Raw genomic sequence first — 19,357 nt, forward strand, 5'->3', positions numbered from 1 at the left:
TAGCTTATCTTCTGGGTTGATGTACAAGGAGAAAAACGCACTCATGGCTGTTATTGTTGAATCTGAACTCTAGAGTCTGTTAAACATATATACTCACATAAACACACCTTACTTCAAATTAAGGCCATTTCTAGTGGGAATGTTATATTACACTCAATTTAAAAAAGACAATAGACAGGAAAAATTTATAATATAAATATGTACATATATAAAATATATATAAATAGTTTTAGCACTATGTACTTGAAGAATACAAAGTTGTGACTCAAAATTATAGAAAACCTTATTACATTTGTATTTTTAATTCAGGTGAATATACTGAGTAAAATAGTGAGCCGAGCAACACCTGGACTTCAAAAGTTTTCAAAAACAGCCAGTATGCTCTGGCTTCTTCAACAGGAGATGGTCACATGGAGGCTGCTGGCTTCTTTGTATAGGTAAAGTTGTGTAGGACTTCAAAGAGAAATAAACTGGCAGATTAACTTGGAAGTTAGAGTAAGATGTGTTTGGAAATAGGTTCTGCCATTTTGTGATACTTATCATTCCTAATGCCTTAGTTGTCAGAAGTGAGTTAACGAGGAAAGGGGAATATTAATCATAAAGCTGGTAGCTACCAAAAATTGGATACGTGTAAAGATTTAAGGAAAGTGCTAAAAATACGGCAATATTTAGAAGAGGATAGATTAAGAAAAAGAACTGACAGATAACTTTATGTAATGTAGAAGTTTGAGAGAAGTTAACCAAATTTTTCTTCTCTTAGATGCTCCTTGGTTTTGGCTCTCATTCTGTTACTTTCTCATCCTAATGAGAAAATCTTGAGAGAAAATTATATTTTTTCATTTGGGCCCTGTGAAAACATTATATTAAAAAGTTAGGTGTATGAATTAGCAGGTAGCCATTAAAGACTTTGCAGTTTGTCTCTTCAGTAAATATCATTTTTGTTCAGATGTCAGTATTAGATTCAGAAGGCATTTACTACTTGATTTTTGCTTTTAAAAGCATGTTGGCTAAGTTAATTGGAAACTCATTTGTTTACAGTGGATGGAATGCAGGTTTCTGCATGTATCTAGCTTAAAAAGGTGATTTCATTTACTCATATGAAATAAGGCTTTTTCATTTTGTGTTATTTTTCCCCAGAGACAGAATACAGTCTGCATTAGAAGATGAAAGTATGTTTGTAATTACTGTAAGTTTTATATTAAATTTTTTCCTTTATAAATGCTTAAAATTCAAATGTTTTTAGTAGTAGAATTTGATTTTTGATCCTCCGTCTAGAGCTTCTTCATTTAAAAAATTTTACAAGTAAAGATACAATAATCAAAATTGATTTACATTATAGAGTAAAAGGTTAAAGTTCTCTTTTATCCCTCATACTGTTCAGTCTAACAATTTAGTACATATTCTACCAGACATTTTTCTCTGCATCTTTATACATATATACACATACAATTTTGTGGGGTTTTTTTTTTTTTTTTGGTACGCGGGCCTCTCACTGTTGTGGCCTCTCCTGTTGAGCACAGGCTCCGGACGCGCAGGCTCAGCGGCCATGGCTCACTGGCCCAGCCGCTCCACGGCATGTGGGATCTTCCCAGACCGGGGCACGAACCCGTGTCCCCTGCATCGGCAGGCGGACTCTCAACCACTGCGCCACCAGGGAAGCCCTGTGGGATTTTTTTTTGAAGATCAAGTTGAGAATGTCATTTTGAAATGTTTAGTTAAACCTTGAGAAGGTCAACCACAGGGTTCTAGAGATGCCTTCCTTCAGACAAAGTATCCTCCAAGACAATGAAGGCTATGCCTCATTATCCTCGAAATCAAACATTGACCTCCTAGGTAATTTGAGGGAGTTGTCCCTCAGGCCATTCAGCAGAAGCCTTTTTTTAATGCAGTCTGGGTGAAATGTTGCAGGATTCAGTGACTTGGGTCCTAGTAAAGGTATTAGTCAAGTTGTTAAATTGTGCAAACTTCTCTGCAGTGCTAGAATATATTTTGTTCTCTCCTAGAGACTCCAAGCAGAGAGAAGATAGAGCCTGAAGGGAATGAGTCCCCCAGCTCTGTCTCAGTCTGTAAATGGTCTTTACATATTTTTCTTTTCCTCCCAGCAGACCCAGGGGAACTCAGCTATGTTGCCCCCCTTCAAAAGTCAGCACCTTCTACAGTTAACGTTTGAACAACACGGGTTTGAACTGTGTGGGTCCACTTAACACACAGATTTTTTTCACTAAATACATGCTGCAGTACCACATGATCTGCAGTTGGTTGAATCCTCAGGTACAGAACCTCGGTTACAGAGGAATGAGCAGTACAGAGAGCTAACTGTAAAGTTACATTTGGATTTTCGACTGTAAGGAGGATCAGTGCCCTGACCCTTGCATTGTTCAAGGGTCAGCTGTATTTCTTTCTTTTAAAGCAAAATAATTTTCAAGCACTGTAACTCCAACCTGTCAAAAGTCAAACCCACTTTTGTCTTTCAGTGGATGGCACCATAGCCAACTTTCCAAGGAACCCGAATGTTCCCTAAGCCAGCACTTCTCAAACTTTACTGTGCACATGAGTCACCTGGGGATCTTGTTAAAATACAGATTGTGATTCAGTAGGTCTGGGAAGGGGCCTAAGATTCTGCATTTTTTTTTTTTTTTTTTTTTTGAGGTACGTGGGCCTCTCACTGTTGTGGCCTCTCCCGTTGCGGAGCACAGGCTCCAGACGTGCAGGCTCAGTGGCCACGGCTCACGGGCCCAGACGCTCCGCGGCATGTGGGATCCTCCCGGACCGGGGCACGAACCCGCGTCCCCTGCATCGGCAGGCGGACTCTCAACCACTGCGCCACCAGGGAAGCCCAGATTCTGCATTTTTAAGAGGCTCGCAGGTGGTGCTGATGCTGTTGGTCTGTAAACCACACTCTGAGTAGCCAGGGTTTAGACCCTGCTCTCTGCCTCATCTCAAAATTTAGTCCATCATCAGATCTTGCTCACTTTAGCTCTTCTGTTCCAACTCTGACCTCTCATCTCTGTTCCTCTTGCCACCACTTAAGCCAAAGCCTTCATCATTTTTTGCAGGAATTATGGCAATAACTTCATCTAGTCTCCCTGCTCTATACATATATGTAGTTTTGGGTGGTGGTGGGGTTGGTTTGGTGTTTTTTTCTTTTTTACTGTATAGTATGATTTCATTTATACCTTATACTGAGAGTTTTTTATTATTCATCAATATTTCTTAGTTTTTTTCATGTCAATTTGTATACGTTTACCTTATTTTTTCATAGTATGCCAAAGTATAAATGTGCCATAATTTTTTTCAGACATTCTGCTGGACATATTTGTTTCCAGTATATTTGCTATAGTTATAATGCAATGAACATTCTTCACACTTACCTACATATTTAAGTATTTCCTATATTTCTGGAAGTGAATTGTTGGGACAAAGTTTGATAGAGTTTGTCATGTTGCCTTCCTAATGAAATGTACTAGTTTACACTCTCACAGTGTGTGAAAATGTTTACTCTGCCATCAATCATTTGATTTTGCCAGTTGGAAGGAAGGTACCTTGTTTTTTTTTTTTTTAATTAATTAATTTTTGGTTGCATTGGGTCTTCGTTGCTGTGTGCAGGCTTTCTCTAGTTGCGATGAGCGGGAGCTACTCTTCGTTGCCGTGCGCGGGCTTCTCATTGCGGTGGCTTCTTTTGTTGTGGAGCACGGGCTCTAGGCGCGCGGGCTTCGGTAGTCATGGCACGTGGGCTCAGTAGTTGTGGCTCGTGGCCTCTAGAGCGCAGGCTCAATAGTTGTGGTGAACAGGCTCACAGGCCTAGCCGCTCCCCAGCATGTGGGATCTTCCTAGACCAGGGTTTGAACCCATGTCCCCTGCATTGGAAGGCGGATTCTTAACCACTGCGCTACCAGGGAAGTCCTAAAGTTTTTAAATGTTAATTTCCTAATATGCCCCATGACTGCATCCTACCCTTTATTATGATTTGTTTCATTTTGTTTTGTATTTTATTTTTCCCAAAAACAACGTCTCTGGGGAAATAGAACTTAAAAATTTTAAGCATAACCAAGAATTAAAATATCAAGTAAGAGCAGCTGCACATTGATCTAGCAGTTTGAAACTTACTTATAAAATTTTTTCAAAGGTGAATATACAGATTTGCTATGTTAAAATGGTTGTAGGTGGTTAAATATACTTATTTCAGATTCTCTTACCTTTCTGTTGAAATAATGTTCTTGAGAATCTTCTTCTCTTTCTTTCCACCATTTTTTTTTATAGGTTCTTAATGCCAGTGAAAAAGCAGTTGTGGAAGCATTATTTCAGAGAGATTCACTTGTCCGACAAAGTCAGGTATGACTAGAATTTTTACATTTTTTTGGTGAAATATGGAGAAAGGTAAATGACATAAAAGAAATGAAGTTTTTTTTTTTTTTTTTGTGGTACGCGTGCCTCTCACTGCGGTACGCGGGCCTTTTTTTGTTTTTTTTGGTACGTGGTACGCAGTACGCGGTACGCGGGCCTTTCTTGTTGCGGAGCACAGGCTCCGGATGCGCAGGCTCAGTGGCCATGGCTCACGGGCCCAGCCGCTCCGCGGCATGTGGGATCTTCCCGGACCGGGGCATGAACCCGCGTCCCCTGCATCGGCAGGTGGACTCTCAACCACTGCACCACCAGGGAAGCCCTGAAGTTTTTTAAGTCAAACTTTTTTCTTAATTTTTTTCTTTTTGATCTTTTAATTTATAATTAAAAAGAATTAAGAACCTTGTTTTTTATTTTCAAATAATAGCCCCACCATTTCCAGGAATAGCCTGTTAAAAACTGTATTATTCCTATAGAAAATACCTTTTGCCATAATATTTATACATCTTTAAAAAGTAAAAACAGTGATAGAAAAAATTGTTACTTGGTATTTTTGAATTAGAAACCTTTTTTTTTTAAATTAATGGTAGTAGTAATACTACTTCAAATAAAATACTTACAGATTTTATAGTTAATACTCTTTTTCCCCTCCTTTCCTAGCTGGTGGTAGATTGGTTGGAGAGCATTGCCAAAGATGAGATTGGAGATTTTTCGGATAATATTGAGTTTTATGCAAAGTCAGTATATTGGTAAGTCACTAAACTTTTATTGTTGAAGTCATTTAATGTTGGTTTTGTTTATTCATCTTTCAACAAATATTTATTCAGTTCTTACTGAACTCAGTCTGTGAGCAAAACAGATAAAAACTCTGCCTTTGTGGAATTTATAATTGTATAGGAGAGTTAGACAGCAAATAGATATATATCCTATTGGGTGCTAAGAGCTTTGCAAGAAAAATAAGAATCAGAGTTGATGGATAGAGGATGGTAATGGGAGTTACTTTAAGTAGAAGAGGTGACCAGGGAAGGCCTCTCTAAGGAAGTAACAGGTAATAAGAGTAAGAGGTTTTTAAGAAATAAAGGAGGCCAGACATGCAAAAATTTGAGGGACAAGTGTTCAGGGCAAGAACAGGAACTACAGAGACTCTAAGAAGGTAAAGTATTTGCACAAGGAGGCCAGTGTGAGCACAGCAAAGAAAAGAATGGTAGGAAATGAGATTGAAGAGAGCCAGCTCATATAGGACTTTTACAGGTAGCCCAGGTAAGGGTTTGGGACTTTATTTTAAATGTGATGGGAAACCTTGAGAATAAAAGAATGACATGGTCTGATTCAAGTTTTCAAACAATCACTTTGCCATATTTTCTTAATAATCATAATTGATTATCAGGAAAACAATTCTCCCATGTTTCTAGCTACTTGTATGTGTTTTTGTTTTTTAATTGCTTTTCCCTGCATCCTTCAGTGCTTCTAAATTATTGTAAGACCTTGAAACCAGAAAGCAAGTACCCCTAGGTTAAAGGGACAGTTTATTTCAAGACTTAAAGAAAAAGTTCAGTTTGCCTTTGAATTCAGTAACATTATATATGTATCAAGTCTATAAATCAATTGTTTTTTTCTCTGCTTAACTAGGAAATTAGTGCTACCAAATTTTTTTTTTTAAATCTTAAATCTTGGTTAGTTGTGGTTTTTCTGAGAGAAAGAGAAATTTTCATTTTCAGAAAAAAAATTTTTTAAGTTAATATGTCCTGTTAAGGTTTTTACAAGTTTTTTACGAGTTAGTCTCCTTTTCTTGCCAGTCAATAGAAGAGAATAGAGAATCCTTTTAAAACAGAGCCACACTTCTGTGGTCATTTGGTTTTTAATGAGGCATCAAAGCAATCCAGTGGGGAAAGCAATGTCTTTTGAACAAACCGTGCAGGAAAAAACTGCATATCTATGTGAACAAAGCTTAGCCTTGATACCTCCCTCACACTGTACCCAACAGTTAATTCAAGATGGATCATAATCCCCATTGTATAAGCTAAAACTGTAAAGCTCTTAGAGGAAAACATAAGAGGACATTTTTGTGACTTGGCGAATAAGTGATTGTCACAGAAAGCAGTAATCAGGAGAAAGAGATTGATTTGACTTCATCAAAATTAAAACCTCATTAAAAGACATCATTGAGAAAAGGAATTGGTGGCAATCCGCAGACTGGAAGAAACGTAAAGAACCTGTAGTTCATAAAGAACTACAACTCAGTAGCAAGAAGACAGATTAAAAAGGACAAAGATTTGAACAGATTCCTCACAAAAGCAGATAGTTGAATGGCCAATAAGGCATGAAAAAATGCTCAACATCATTAGTCATCTGAGCGAAAATGCCCTTTTATATTAACGTTTTGCATGTTTTTTCTGAGTTTGTACTCTCTTTCCTTGACTTGATTTTTTTAAGTAGACCTATTAAAATTCCTCGTTTAAAAAAAAGTTGTACTTATTCTTTCAGGGAAAATACTCTGCATACCTTGAAACAGCGGCAGCTCTCTTCTTACATAGGAAGTGTCCGTCCTCTTGTCACTGAATTGGTAAGTGTTCTTTGAAATGGAAGTTGCCTTCAGAGTTAAGTGATTTTTATTCCTAAAGGCTGAGAATTTTTATTTTCTTGGATCCTTGTTTTAGTTTCCAGAAGGACTGCATATACTGTTTAACTCTAAAAATTACTAAGTTGCGTTTGAATTTGATGGCATATATTTGAACCCATCTGTGGCCTATAGATTGTAAATTGTAAAAGGAAGTATAGAAAGTGTTCTTGATTTGCCAGCATTAAAACAAATTAATTTTGACTTTATAGCAAGGTTTGACTCTGCAGCTGTAAGGTGGTGACCTATGAAAGTTCTTTTATATAGAAAGCAGGGGAAAAAAATAAAGCTTTGTGAATTAGCTTGAGGTTAGAAGGGTCATTCTAGGATATGAGTTATAGGAGTAATAGTGGATTTGAAAAGAACGGGAGTCTAATTATTGTAGAGATGAAGGAACAGAACTTTGTGATAGGTGGAGGCATGTGAATTAAATGTTTATAGTGAAAAGTGAGAGAAGTAAGTAACAGTCGAAAAAATAGGTAAAATTCCATTTGGTAACAAAAGTGTGTTTTGATGAAAATTATTTGGAAACTACTGAAAGTTCTTGTAATAAATTGTAGCAAAATTACCCCTGTAGCAAGCAACTAAAAATCATTTACCCTTAACATCTGGAAAGTGGTGATTTCCTTTTGCCAGAAAGAAACTATTTGTTCCAAAATTGAATGATTATATCTGTCTGCAAAATATTTGTGAAACTAGCCAATTGACCTATTATGCCTTCCAGTTTTTGAATTGATAATCATATTACTCAGTAACATTTGGAATAAGAATTACTCCTCTTTTAAAGTTACATTAAAATAGCTTTTAATCTGAAATTCATCATGTAGATCAGGGGTCCCCAACCCCCAGGCTGTGGACTGGTACCGGTCCGCGGCCTGTTAGGAAGCGGGCCACGCAGCAGGAGGTGAGCGGAAGGTGAATGAGCGAAGTTACATCTGCCGCTCCCCGTCGCTCCCCATCTCCCCGTCGCTCCCCATCGCTCCCGTTACCGCCTGAACCATCCCCTTCCCCCCGCCACCCCCCCTGCCGTCTGTGGAAAAATTGTCTTCCACAAAACTGGTCCCTGATGCCAAAAAGGTTGGGGACCGCTGATGTAGATCATGTGTGCTCTTTGCCACAAAAATGAGGACACTATGTTATCCCCAGTGTTTTCTTTTTATTCTTGAAAGGTAGTTGGTAGGAATAACTGAGGGTGGAGGTATTAGAAATCTGTTTTAAAATTTCTTTTGTTGGGCTTCCCTGGTGGCGCAGTGGTTGAGAGTCCGCCTGCCGATGCAGGGGACACGGGTTCGTGCCCCGGTCCGGGAAGATCCCACGTGCCGTGGAGCGGCTGGGCCCGTGAGCCATGGCCTCTGGGCCTGCGCGTCCGGAGCATGTGCTCCGCAACGGGACAGGCCACAGCAGTGAGAGGCCCGCGTACTGCAAAAAAAAAAAAAAAAAATTTCTTTTGTTGGGTGTTGGTGTGCTTTGTATAGCATTAGTCCCATACTGGGCTCTCTTCTCGTATGTTCTCAGAAAGAACCAGCTAAGCACCTTCTAGTCACAGAGTGCATTGTGATTCCTGCAGTTTCTCCTCTGCTCACTCTCCATCTAGGCCTAATTCTGTTTAGGATTAACTGGGCCATGTGGTTGCTACAACAGGGTAAAGCTCAAGTCAGCTTGAATTATGAGTAGAATTTCTAGAGCTGCTGGGCTGGACTAGGGCTGTTTCCGGCTTGCCTGACTGAAGTATGCACCTTTGTGGACCAACAGAGTCTGTTTTGAATGGGCAACAGACAGCTATGTGGCTATCTGGGACACTTGTGACACTTTGTTCCCTTTGTTACTTAAGTAAATTCAGTGAATTTATTTCAGTATGTAATTCAGGAGACATTTATCATCTCTTGATGTTTACATTGTATGTGCATATAAAGAATTTATAGTTGATGATTTAATTAATTAATTAATTTTTGTAGGACCCTGATGCTCCCATAAGACAGAAGATGCCCCTTGATGATCTGGATAGAGAAGATGAAGTCAGATTACTTAAATATCTTTTCACTCTGATTCGTGCTGGAATGACAGAAGAGGTAAATGATGTATATACCCTGCTTGTCCAATATCAAAAAGTCACAGACTGTAAGTTGGAAAGGATCTTTGTGACCACTGAGTATGCCTCCTCAATGCAGTAATCTTTTTCACAGTATTTCTGGATCTAACTCCTGTTCCAACATTTCTGGTAATAAAGAACACATTGCTTCAGAAAGCAGTGCACTTCAGTTTGCACAACTCTGGTAGAAAATCCTTTGTAAGAAGTCAAACTTTGCCTTCCCATTAGTGTACTGCATACCCTAGGCATAGCCCCATTATTTCTAGTTTGGATTTTTTTTTTTTAACAAATTCAATGAAGACTTTTTTTTTTTTTTTTAGTAAATTTATTTATGGCTGCGTTGGGTCTTCATTGCCGCACATGGGCTTTCTCTAGTTGTGGCGAGTAGGGGCTACTCTTCATTGCGGTGCGTGGGCTTCTCATTATAGTGGCTTCTCTTGCTGTGGAGCACGGGCTCTAGGCGTGCGGGCTCGGTAGTTGTGGTGCATGGGCTTAGTTGCTCCGCGGCATGTGGGATCTTCCTGGACCAGGGCTTAAACCCGTGTCGCCTTCATTGGCTGGCGGATTCCTAACCACTGCGCCATTAGGGAAGCCCCTATTTCTAGTTTGGATTTTTAAGAGTTAAGAATAAGTCTGACCCTAATTGCTCTTCTAGTTGATACTGTCTAGCATTTGAAGACTATGGTCCCCTCAAATTTCTTCCTTTTAACTTCACCTCTTTAATATGTAACCTCCTGGGCTTCCCTGGTGGCACAGTGGGTGGGAATCTGCCTGCCAATGCAGGGGACCTGGGTTTGATCCCTGGCCCGGGAAGATTCCCACATGCCGCGGAGCTGCAAAGCCCATGTGCCACAACTACTGAGCCTGTGCTCTGCAACGAGAAGCCACGACAATGAGAAGCCTGCGCACCACTCGCTGCAACTAGAGAAAGCCCGCGCACAGAACAAAGACCCAACACAGCCAAAAATAAAAACAAATAAATAAATAAATTTATTAAAAAAAAAAGTAGGGGCTTCCCTGGTGGCACAGTGGTTGAGAGTCCGCCTGCCAATGCAGGGGACACGGGTTCGTGCCCTGGTCTGGGAAGATCCCACATGCCACGGAGCGGCTGGGCCCGTGAGCCATGGCTGCTGAGCCTGCGCGTCCGGAGCCTGTGCTCTGCAACAGGAGAGGCCACAACAGTGAGAGGCCCGCGTACCAAAAAAAAAATAAAATAAAATAAAGTAACCTCCTTTGTGATAGTTAAGGTCTTGTGTGTAAGGTGTGAAGTATCTGATCAGACAGCTTACTGGATGGCTCTGTGGACTTTTTTTTTTTTTTTTTTTTTTCGCGGTACACGGGCCTCTCACTTTTGTGGCCTCTCCCGTTGCGGAGTACAGGTTCCAGACGCGCAGGCTCAGCAGCCATGGCTCACGAGCCTAGCCGCTCCGAGGCATGTGGGATCTTCCCGGACCGGGGCACGAACCCGTGTCCCCTGCATCAGCAGGCAGAGTCTCAACCACTGCGCCACCAGGGAAGCCCTCTGTGGACTTTTTAGATGAGGTAGTCTGATGCATAGGAGCTTCAAGCTTCAGATATTATGCTGTACCTGTTTTGCTGTACTCTTGGTAATGTTCTTTAGATAGAAATATGTTAGCTCAAAGTGTTGTTTGTTCTTCTGTGTTACAAACCACTAGCATATATTAAGTAATTTTTATAGTAGTAAGTGTTGGATTATTAAACATCATTCTTATTTTTTAATTAAGAAAAGAAGGGGGATTCCCTGGTGGTCCAGTAGTTAGGCCTCTGAGCTTTCACTGCTGAGGGTTTGGGTTCAACCTCTGACTGGGGAACTAAGATCCTGTAAGCCATGTGGGTGGCACGGCGCCCCCCCCCAAAAAAAAAAAGGAAAGAAAGAAAGAAAAGAAGTAACACGTACTCATTTGTTCAGAAAATATTTGAGTCCCAGCCACTCTGCCAGGTGATGTGCAGGATACTAGGAATCACAATGGCAAGTAAGGATGTATTTTTAAAAACAAAACAAAAATATGATCACATTATTGAAAGTCTTGAAAAATAAAAACTCTCAAGGTCCCACTACCTTTACATAATCACAGATAGTGGGGTTTTAAAATTTACTTACAAGCCTTTTTTTGTACATCTTTTTTTTTCACTTTACACGAGCCTCTCACTGTTGTGGCCTCTCCCATTGCGGAGCACAGGCTCCGGACGCGCAGGCTCAGCGGCCATGGCTCATGGGCCCAGCCGCTCCGTGGCATGTGGGATCTTCCCGGACCGGGGCATGAACCCGCGTCCCCTGCATCGGCAGACGGACTCTCAACCACTGCGCCACCAGGGAAGCCCAAGTCAATAGTTTTGGTATATTACAGTATTGATTTTTTCATTGTGATAAAAGATATATAACAAAATTTGTCATTTTAACCATTTTCAAGTGTAAATTTCAGTGACATTAATTAAATTCACAGTGTTGTGAAACCATCACCACTATGTTTCTAAAACTTTTTCATCAGCCCAAGCAGAAACTCCATAACCATTATGCAGTAATTCCCCATTTCCCCTTTCTCTCAGCATTTGGTAACCTAATCTTTCTGTCTTTATGCATTTGCCTATTCTAGCTATTTCATGTAAGTGGAATCATACAATATTTGTTCTTTTGTGTCTGGCTAATTTCACTTAGAAAAATGTTTTTAAGGTTTTGCATTCAGATTTTGTTCTGCCTTTTTTAGGTAGCATATCAAATATTTTAAAAATATTTTTCCATGTTGCTACATAGCTTTCATAATTTTTAAAAGTCATAAATCCAAAATGATGTTTTGGGTATGATACTTTTTAACTGATTCAATTTTTTTTAAAATATTTATTTATTTATTTTTATTTATTTGGCTGTGCCAGATCTTAGTCATGGCATGCGGGATCTTCGTTGTGGCGTGTGAGATCTTTTAGTCGTGGCATGTGGGCTCTTAGTTGCAGCATGCGGGATCTAGTTCCCTGACCAGGGATCAAACCCTGGCCCCCTGCATTGCGAGCATGGAGTCTTAACCATTGGACCACTAGGGAAGTCCCTTAACTGGTTGTATTAATCAGATTCTGTAGGTTCAAATGACAGAAGCCCAACTCAAATTACTTACAGGTCGGGGATTGATTGTCTCATGGAACAGAGAAGTATAGAGGGTTATATCTGGTTATAAAAGCAGGATTCGGGGACTTAGAAGATGTCATTAGGATACTGTCTCTCCCAGGCTCTTGACACTCCTCTCTGTGGCTTCATTCTCAAGAAGCCATTTGTGTCCGTGATGGCCGCCAACAGCTCCAGCCTTACATCCTCCTGCAAGCTAGCAACCCCAGCAAAAGGAGTGTCTCTCTTTCCCAATATCTCTGGCAAGGGTCCTGGGAGTGATTCTTGTTACATCACATGCCTAATCCTTGAGTTCAGAGATGGAATCATATGACCTATTCAAACCATATGAACTAAATGGGGAGAGATGGTTCCTAAAGAGATGATGGACCAACAAACATGTTTCTATCTCACTGGTATATCAAGCTCATCTGATTGGTCACATTTAACATGAAGAAATATCATCTTTATGGGCTGAATGAGCAATAGCACCCTGTCATTATAGAGACTAACAGTGTTTTTGTAATACTTTTACATAAATCAAGGGTCATCAGCCTCTTTAGCCCATTTGTCTCTAGCAGAATTACATGCCTGTGGGCACCGTGGGCACCTAGTGGTAAGCCCAGAATCAAAGAGCAAATGGATTATTAGGGAAAGAAAGAAAGGAAGGAAGGGAGGGATGGAGGGACGGAGGGAGGGAGGGAGGGAGGGAGGCAGGAAGGCAGGCAGGCAGGCAGGCCCACGGGCGGGCAGAGGCCACAGAAAGACATGCATATGGCTGAAGTGAAATGCCATTACTGATTGTCTACACCATCCTCTGTCACATCTATGCCATAAGTTATCTAATCCTCATAAATTACTTGTACTTTTCTATAAGGCACAAGTACTTCTTTAGTACTGCATTGGTTGTATGACCAATCACTGTTTCTTGTTTCTAAAGGCACAACGACTCTGCAAACGCTGTGGTCAGGCATGGAGAGCTGCAACACTTGAAGGCTGGAAGCTCTATCATGACCCCAATGTTAACGGAGGTATTTTAATTGATTTTATTCTGAGAGTTAGCTCTAAATGGCAATTTTGTGAAGTATAGCTTTTGTTTTTAGAAATTGTTGAACTTAGGAGATCTCATTTTAAGCTATAAACTTTATTTCTTTTACTGTTTTATAGGAACAGAATTAGAACATGTTGAAGGGAATCCATATAGATGCATTTGGAAAATAAGTTGTTGGAGAATGGCAGAAGATGTAAGATATAATAAAATATTTACTGATACTGATTTTTACTCATAATTCACTGAAGGCCTGCTGAAGATGCTATGGAATGTTGAGAGTAGTTTAAGACTAAAGTTCCTGTTTTTGAAGAACTTCCAATCAAACTGAAGAACAGGGCAGGCTTTACGAATCAGAGTTATTCAGACACACTGAGTACTAAGAATTAAGCACTGAAATAAGGCAAAAATACAAAAAAAGGTAGCAGATGAAGTCACAGAATAAGCACTGGGCTGGCTTCCAAAGAGAATTGAACCGATCTTTTAAAAATTACTAGGATTTGAGTTGTTGGGCATGAAAAGCAGAGAAAGGAATTGTCGGTAGGATGCCTAGTTTGGGAAAAGTCAAGGGAAGGTAGGTTTACCAGGTTGGAGCAGAAGGCTCACAAGAGGAAATATAGTCAGTTCTGTCATGACACCACCTACGCATTCCTAAAAATCACTACAGCATGACAAATTGTGGAGAAAATCCACAGGGCTTTTAGGGAAAATAGAATTAAGAGCACAGTACTTAAAAACCACCAGTGACACATAAAAAGTTAAAAACTTAATAAAAATAGCACAGTGTCACACTGTTAAATAAACACATAAATACTGCAACAAATATGGCAGTTTACCTTGAAAAAGAACTGGAGTTTGCTTGTGGAATGAGGTGTCAGAGGGTTACAGCTTGTGAGTTATTGAGAGGTGATAGAAGGAGGTTATCTGAAATGAAACAAAATTGTAACAGTTGATGTGGATGGATTTAGCTTATCATACACCTGGAGAGCCCAGGGAGCTGGTAGATGTTTGAGGAGTGTCAGTTTTGTGTATTTCCAAGTGGCTTGGTTCACTTAGGTGTTTTCAGTATTCAGCTAATGTTTCTTGTGCACAAAATTGTGCATAAGGAAATGGGAAGTTTATATTATGTTCAAATCATTCCTTGATAAATCAATTGCATTGGAACAAATTCACATTTTCAAAACAAGCATTGTAGCAGAACTGAATGTAATGAGAAGATGACTGAAAAACGTAAATTAAGAGCAGGCAGTGGTGGTCCTCAAGTGCTGCTCTAAGGAATGGGAACTTTGTACCATAGATAGTGGTGAGCCATCAAAACCTTGAGGGCACTTGACAGCAGTGCTTTAAGAAAATTAGCATGGCAGTGGAAAATAGGCTTAAAATTGAATGAACTAAAGACTGAGAAACTAGTTAGGAGGCTGTCAGAGTTATTCAGACACTAAGTAATAAGGGCCTGCCCTGGGTTAATATGGAGAGTACAAAAGAACGGAACAAAAATGGTCAGGACCAGAAACTGGAAACAACGCAGAGGAGGACTCAGTTGTATAGTGAGAGTCTCTGAAGTCTCTTGTTTGGACGATGAGAAAACAGGAATGTCATTAATAGAATCCAGAAGTAAAATGGGATAATTTGATGAACATAATTAATTCTACTTAGGAATTTGATGCAAACTGATGCATGACAGGCTCCAAGTGTGCCTTGTTTGGATGTTGTTCTTAGGTCACTGTCAGGTAGTATTAGGTATTTAGAAACTTCATAGGGGAAAACACCTATACAGAGTCTATCTGGAATAAAATTTGCCTATAATAAATAATCAAAGCATCCATTAGATTTGAATCTGCTTTCACTCTGTATTTGAAATTTAGATATTTGACTTCTCAGGAAGATTTCAGCATTGGCTATATCTTTTACTAGATCTTTTACTAAAGTTTAGAAACTGTCAGGTGGGTAAATAAGTTCATTTTAGAAAACACTGCAGATTTCCAGATTATGAAAAAGTTGACATACTAAGAAAAACAGTAGTTCAACTTTATTTATATTCATTATATTTCAGGAGCTTTTTAATAGATATGAGAGAGCAATTTATGCAGCTTTAAGTGGGAATCTCAAGCAGGTATGCGATTTATTTTAATAATTCTTTTTTTTCTATGGAATGAAATTATATATAATATATGTCATATATATAACCATATATAATAATCGTATAAGCTTAAGCTACTAAGAATAGCAATGATAGAGATAATCATGAAATAGAATAGTAACTTGAGGTACTTAGTTTGATGTATCTCATACACCAGATGATGTTTTATTTATTTTAATCTTACTTTTTTAAAAAAAATTAATTAATTTATTTGGCTTCACTGGGTCTTAGTTGTGGCACGAGGGATCTTCTTTGCCGCATATGGGATCTTTAGTTGCGGCATGCAAACTCTTAAGTTGCAGCTTGTGGGATCTATGGAGTTCCCTGACCAGGGATCAAACCTGAGGCCCCTGCATTGGGAGCGTGGAGTCTTAGCCACTGGACCACTAGGGAAGTCCCCCAAATGATGGTCTGATACATGAAATCAAATTTCAGTTTCTAAGAATTGTAAATTTAATTCCAATACACATTTATTGATGACTTATGGTTCCCATAGCTTTATCCAGAAGTGTTCCACAAAGGCACAATGACTGAATTGTCTCACACATGTGTGTGTGCTGCTCACAACTCCTACTACCCCCTACATTTTACAGCGGTTTTGAGGAATGTTACCATAACACTGAAACACCATCTTATATCAGCATGGAAAATTGATGCTACTGTGTGCTCATCATGGAAAAAATCATAATAGTTCAGACTTCTTAGAAGATGTGGTTTGAGGGACTTCCCTGGCGGTCCATTGGTTAAGACTCTGAGCTTCCATTTCAGGGGGCACGGGTTCAATCCCTGCTTGGGGAACTAATATCCCTCACCTCATGCTGTGCAGTGCAGCCAAAAAAAAAAAGGAGATGTGGTTTGAGGGGTGGAGAGAGGAGGTTATTTTGGTATGATATTTTACAATACACAATGTCTTATGTCATTATAGTGACTTTATAGTCCATATAAGTGGGTGTAACTGCTTTTCCTTTCTTTTTTGTTGGCTGTGTCTGCATGTTTCTGTTTTGGAATGGGGTAAAGCTGCTTCCTGTCTGTGACACCTGGGAAGACACAGTGTGGGCCTACTTTCGGGTGATGGTGGACAGTCTGGTAGAACAGGAGATCCGGACATCAGTAATAACTCTAGATGAAACTGAAGAACTCCCTAGAGAATATTTGGAGGCAAAGTGAGTGAGTTGGTTTGTTTTTCATCATGAGGATTTGTAGTATTCTCTGTGAAGTTTCATTTTGTAGTCTTTGTTCATATTATTTATTAGCGTTATTTTATCCCTTTCCTTGTTCTTTCTTTCAAAGTTGGACTTTAGAAAAGGTTTTTGAAGAACTTCAAGCTACTGATAAAAAGGTAAATATTAATATTTTTAGGATAACTGGAATACGAAACTAAATGTTACATTGTGCACTGTAGCTGAAAGGCACAAAAGTATGTGAAATCTTGTTATATTCTCTTTTCGTTTCCTCACCTCTTATTCATATAAGAGATATTCTTTAAAAAGAAAAAACTTAACTGCATATTTAAATGATACATCATTTCTGTTTATTTGGTTTAGGATTGGTTTCATCTAAATATATGGTATGCATGTAAGCTAATTTATCCCTTTCTTTTTGAAAAATTAAAATATATAATGGCAAATTAGCAAGACTTTCTTTTCCTAGATCTCAAAATAATCCAGTATTTTTTAAAGTAATATTCTTTTTTTTTGGGAGGGCGGTGTATGCAGGCCTCTCACCACTGTGGCCTCTCCTGTTGCGGAGCACAGGCTCCGGATGCGCAGGCCCAGCGGCCATGGCTCACGGGCCCAGCCGCTCCGCGGCATGTGGGATCCTCCCGGACCGGGGCATGAACCCGTGTCCCCTGCATCGGCAGGCGGGCTCCCAACCACTGCGCCACCAGGGAAGCCCTAAAGTAATATTCTTAAAAATTTTTTTAAATAACCAAAGTATGTACTTGAAACAAAATAGTCTAAAGATGTATAAGTAAGGCCTTTATAAAACTTCCTCCCAACCTCTTTATGGTTATTCTCATTCACTGAGATGATAAAACATTGATATGTATCCTACATATCCTTCTCCATAATCTTACAAATATATGTAGATAATGTAGATATTCCAGTACAGGATTTTGGTTTTTGAGGTTGTTTTTCACATCATTCTACCTACATTAGTCTATGGCTTTTTTTCCCCCCATTTAATGATACTGTCTTTGAGTTAGTGGATATAGATTTAACAGCCTAACTTATTATTTTTAATAGGTATATAATGTTCTGTAGAATGACGTATCCTTTTTTTTAATCATTCCCCTTTTGGTGATATTTAGGTTGCTTCTAGCACTGCAATGAACATTCTTATTTATTTATTCTTATTTTTTTATGCTTATCTACTAGTCCTGTTTCTTTACAAGTTTCCTGAAAGCAGGAATATTGGGTTAAAGGGTATATGTATATTAAGTTAATTTCCTTGTTGTAGCAATTAATTCATACTCCTACAAGTAATTTATTAATGTGGCCATTTCCCTGCATTCTCACTAGTCCCAGATATCACAGTTTTTTTTATTTTTTGCCAATCCATCAGATTAGCTGGGAAATAGAAACTCATTGTTCTTCTCATATTTCCCTGTCTATTCATAAGGCTGAGCAAATTTTCCTGTTTATTGACCATTTTTGAATTTCCTATTTAGAGCTTTCACCTATTTTTCTGTTGGATTTTATTTTTTCCTTATTATTGTATAAGAGTTCTTTGTATAGTAAAAAAAAATGTAGTGCTTTCTCTATCAAGTGTTTTTTTGCCAGCCTGTTGTTTTGGAGATTCCAATGAATGAAAATAAAACAAGAAAGTCAAGGAATAGATACAAATGTAGAAACAGGGGAGCATTTACATATGATGAGAGTGTAAATCTAGAAACTCAAAGATGCAGTAAGTTACTAGAATTAATAAGAGAATTTTTAAAGTATCTACATTCAAGACAAAGTTATGAAAAAAATCATATCCTTTTTATAATTGTTACAGCTAGTTAGAAAAGGATTTAGCTCCCTGCAAAAGTCCCATTTAAATTATTGACCAAAACTATAAGATACCCAGGAATAAAATTAACCAAGGGTTTGAGGACCTTCATAAAAAGCTATAGAATCCTATTGAAAGACACAAATAAATAGATATACCACATTCCTGGATGAGGTGATTTGATATAAATCTCAGCCATTCCAAAATTAACATTGAAACCTAATGCTTTGGGGCATTATTTCTGAACAGAAAATTTCCAAGTAGAAGAATAAGTGAGAATGGCGAGAAAAGAACAATAATTAATAGGGTATTTGCCTTCCTCAATAATAAAACAATATAAAGATACAATAAAACAGTATCGAATTGTCACAGGAATAAATAGATCATCGGAATATGAAAATCCATATTAGATCCAAATATATATGAGAACTTAATAGTTGTAGATGACAGAGATGACGTTTCCTTTCAGAGGAAGAGGGATGGTTTATTTACATACATGGTATGGACATAATTGACTTTCCATCTGGAAGAGAACAAAGCTAGATCTCTGCTTCATGCCATGTATTAAAATCAGTTCCAGAGGGAGCAAACATTTGAATGTAAAAAAGAAAAAATATTGGAAGAAAATTTAGACAAATAAAAATCAAAATATATTTGACCAAAAATATATGAATTATTTGCTTCAGAAAAAAATCCAACAGCAGGTTACTTGTAAATTTTCTCTGCTCTGTGCCTAATCACTATTTTGATTGGTTTTGTTACTTTTGGTGCCATTTGCAGAAGAGAATACCCAAAGAATGCTTTCAAGAACCACTGTTTATGTTGAAGGAAATCTTACAGTTTATTTTGATTTGGTCACATGTGCCCTTCGTTTCTGGTTCACCACGGACTGCCAAGGAAAACTGTAGTAAAATATAAAAAATAAAAGTTTCATAACATTCACAGAGATTAAATTGTTTTATCGCAGTTCTCTGCTTTCAAAGATAATGTTGAGCCTTGAGTATATATTTCCA

At 38.7% G+C, this 19,357-nt stretch overlaps 1 protein-coding gene across 5 annotated transcripts in view; it reads left to right on the forward strand.

The window, feature by feature from the left end:
• The window catches only part of NUP107 (nucleoporin 107), a 45,232-nt gene that overhangs the window by 14,034 nt on the left and 11,841 nt on the right, over positions 1-19,357 (forward strand). For all 5 annotated transcript variants that reach the window (XM_027106959.1, XM_027106958.1, XM_027106961.1 and 2 more), the window contains 11 exons: positions 310-437; positions 1,138-1,186; positions 4,261-4,332; positions 5,002-5,090; positions 6,826-6,904; positions 8,914-9,027; positions 13,103-13,193; positions 13,330-13,406; positions 15,264-15,323; positions 16,368-16,513; positions 16,641-16,689. In XM_027106959.1, the coding sequence (XP_026962760.1) occupies positions 310-437; positions 1,138-1,186; positions 4,261-4,332; positions 5,002-5,090; positions 6,826-6,904; positions 8,914-9,027; positions 13,103-13,193; positions 13,330-13,406; positions 15,264-15,323; positions 16,368-16,513; positions 16,641-16,689 (954 nt within the window). The remainder of the gene's footprint in view (positions 1-309; positions 438-1,137; positions 1,187-4,260; positions 4,333-5,001; positions 5,091-6,825; positions 6,905-8,913; positions 9,028-13,102; positions 13,194-13,329; positions 13,407-15,263; positions 15,324-16,367; positions 16,514-16,640; positions 16,690-19,357) is intronic.

The sequence above is a fragment of the Aethalodelphis obliquidens genome, unplaced genomic scaffold, assembly GCF_003676395.1.
Source record: "Aethalodelphis obliquidens isolate GAN/ISIS:26980383/991018 unplaced genomic scaffold, ASM367639v1 scaffold8, whole genome shotgun sequence".
In the NCBI taxonomy this organism is placed as follows: Eukaryota; Metazoa; Chordata; class Mammalia; order Artiodactyla; family Delphinidae; genus Aethalodelphis; species Aethalodelphis obliquidens.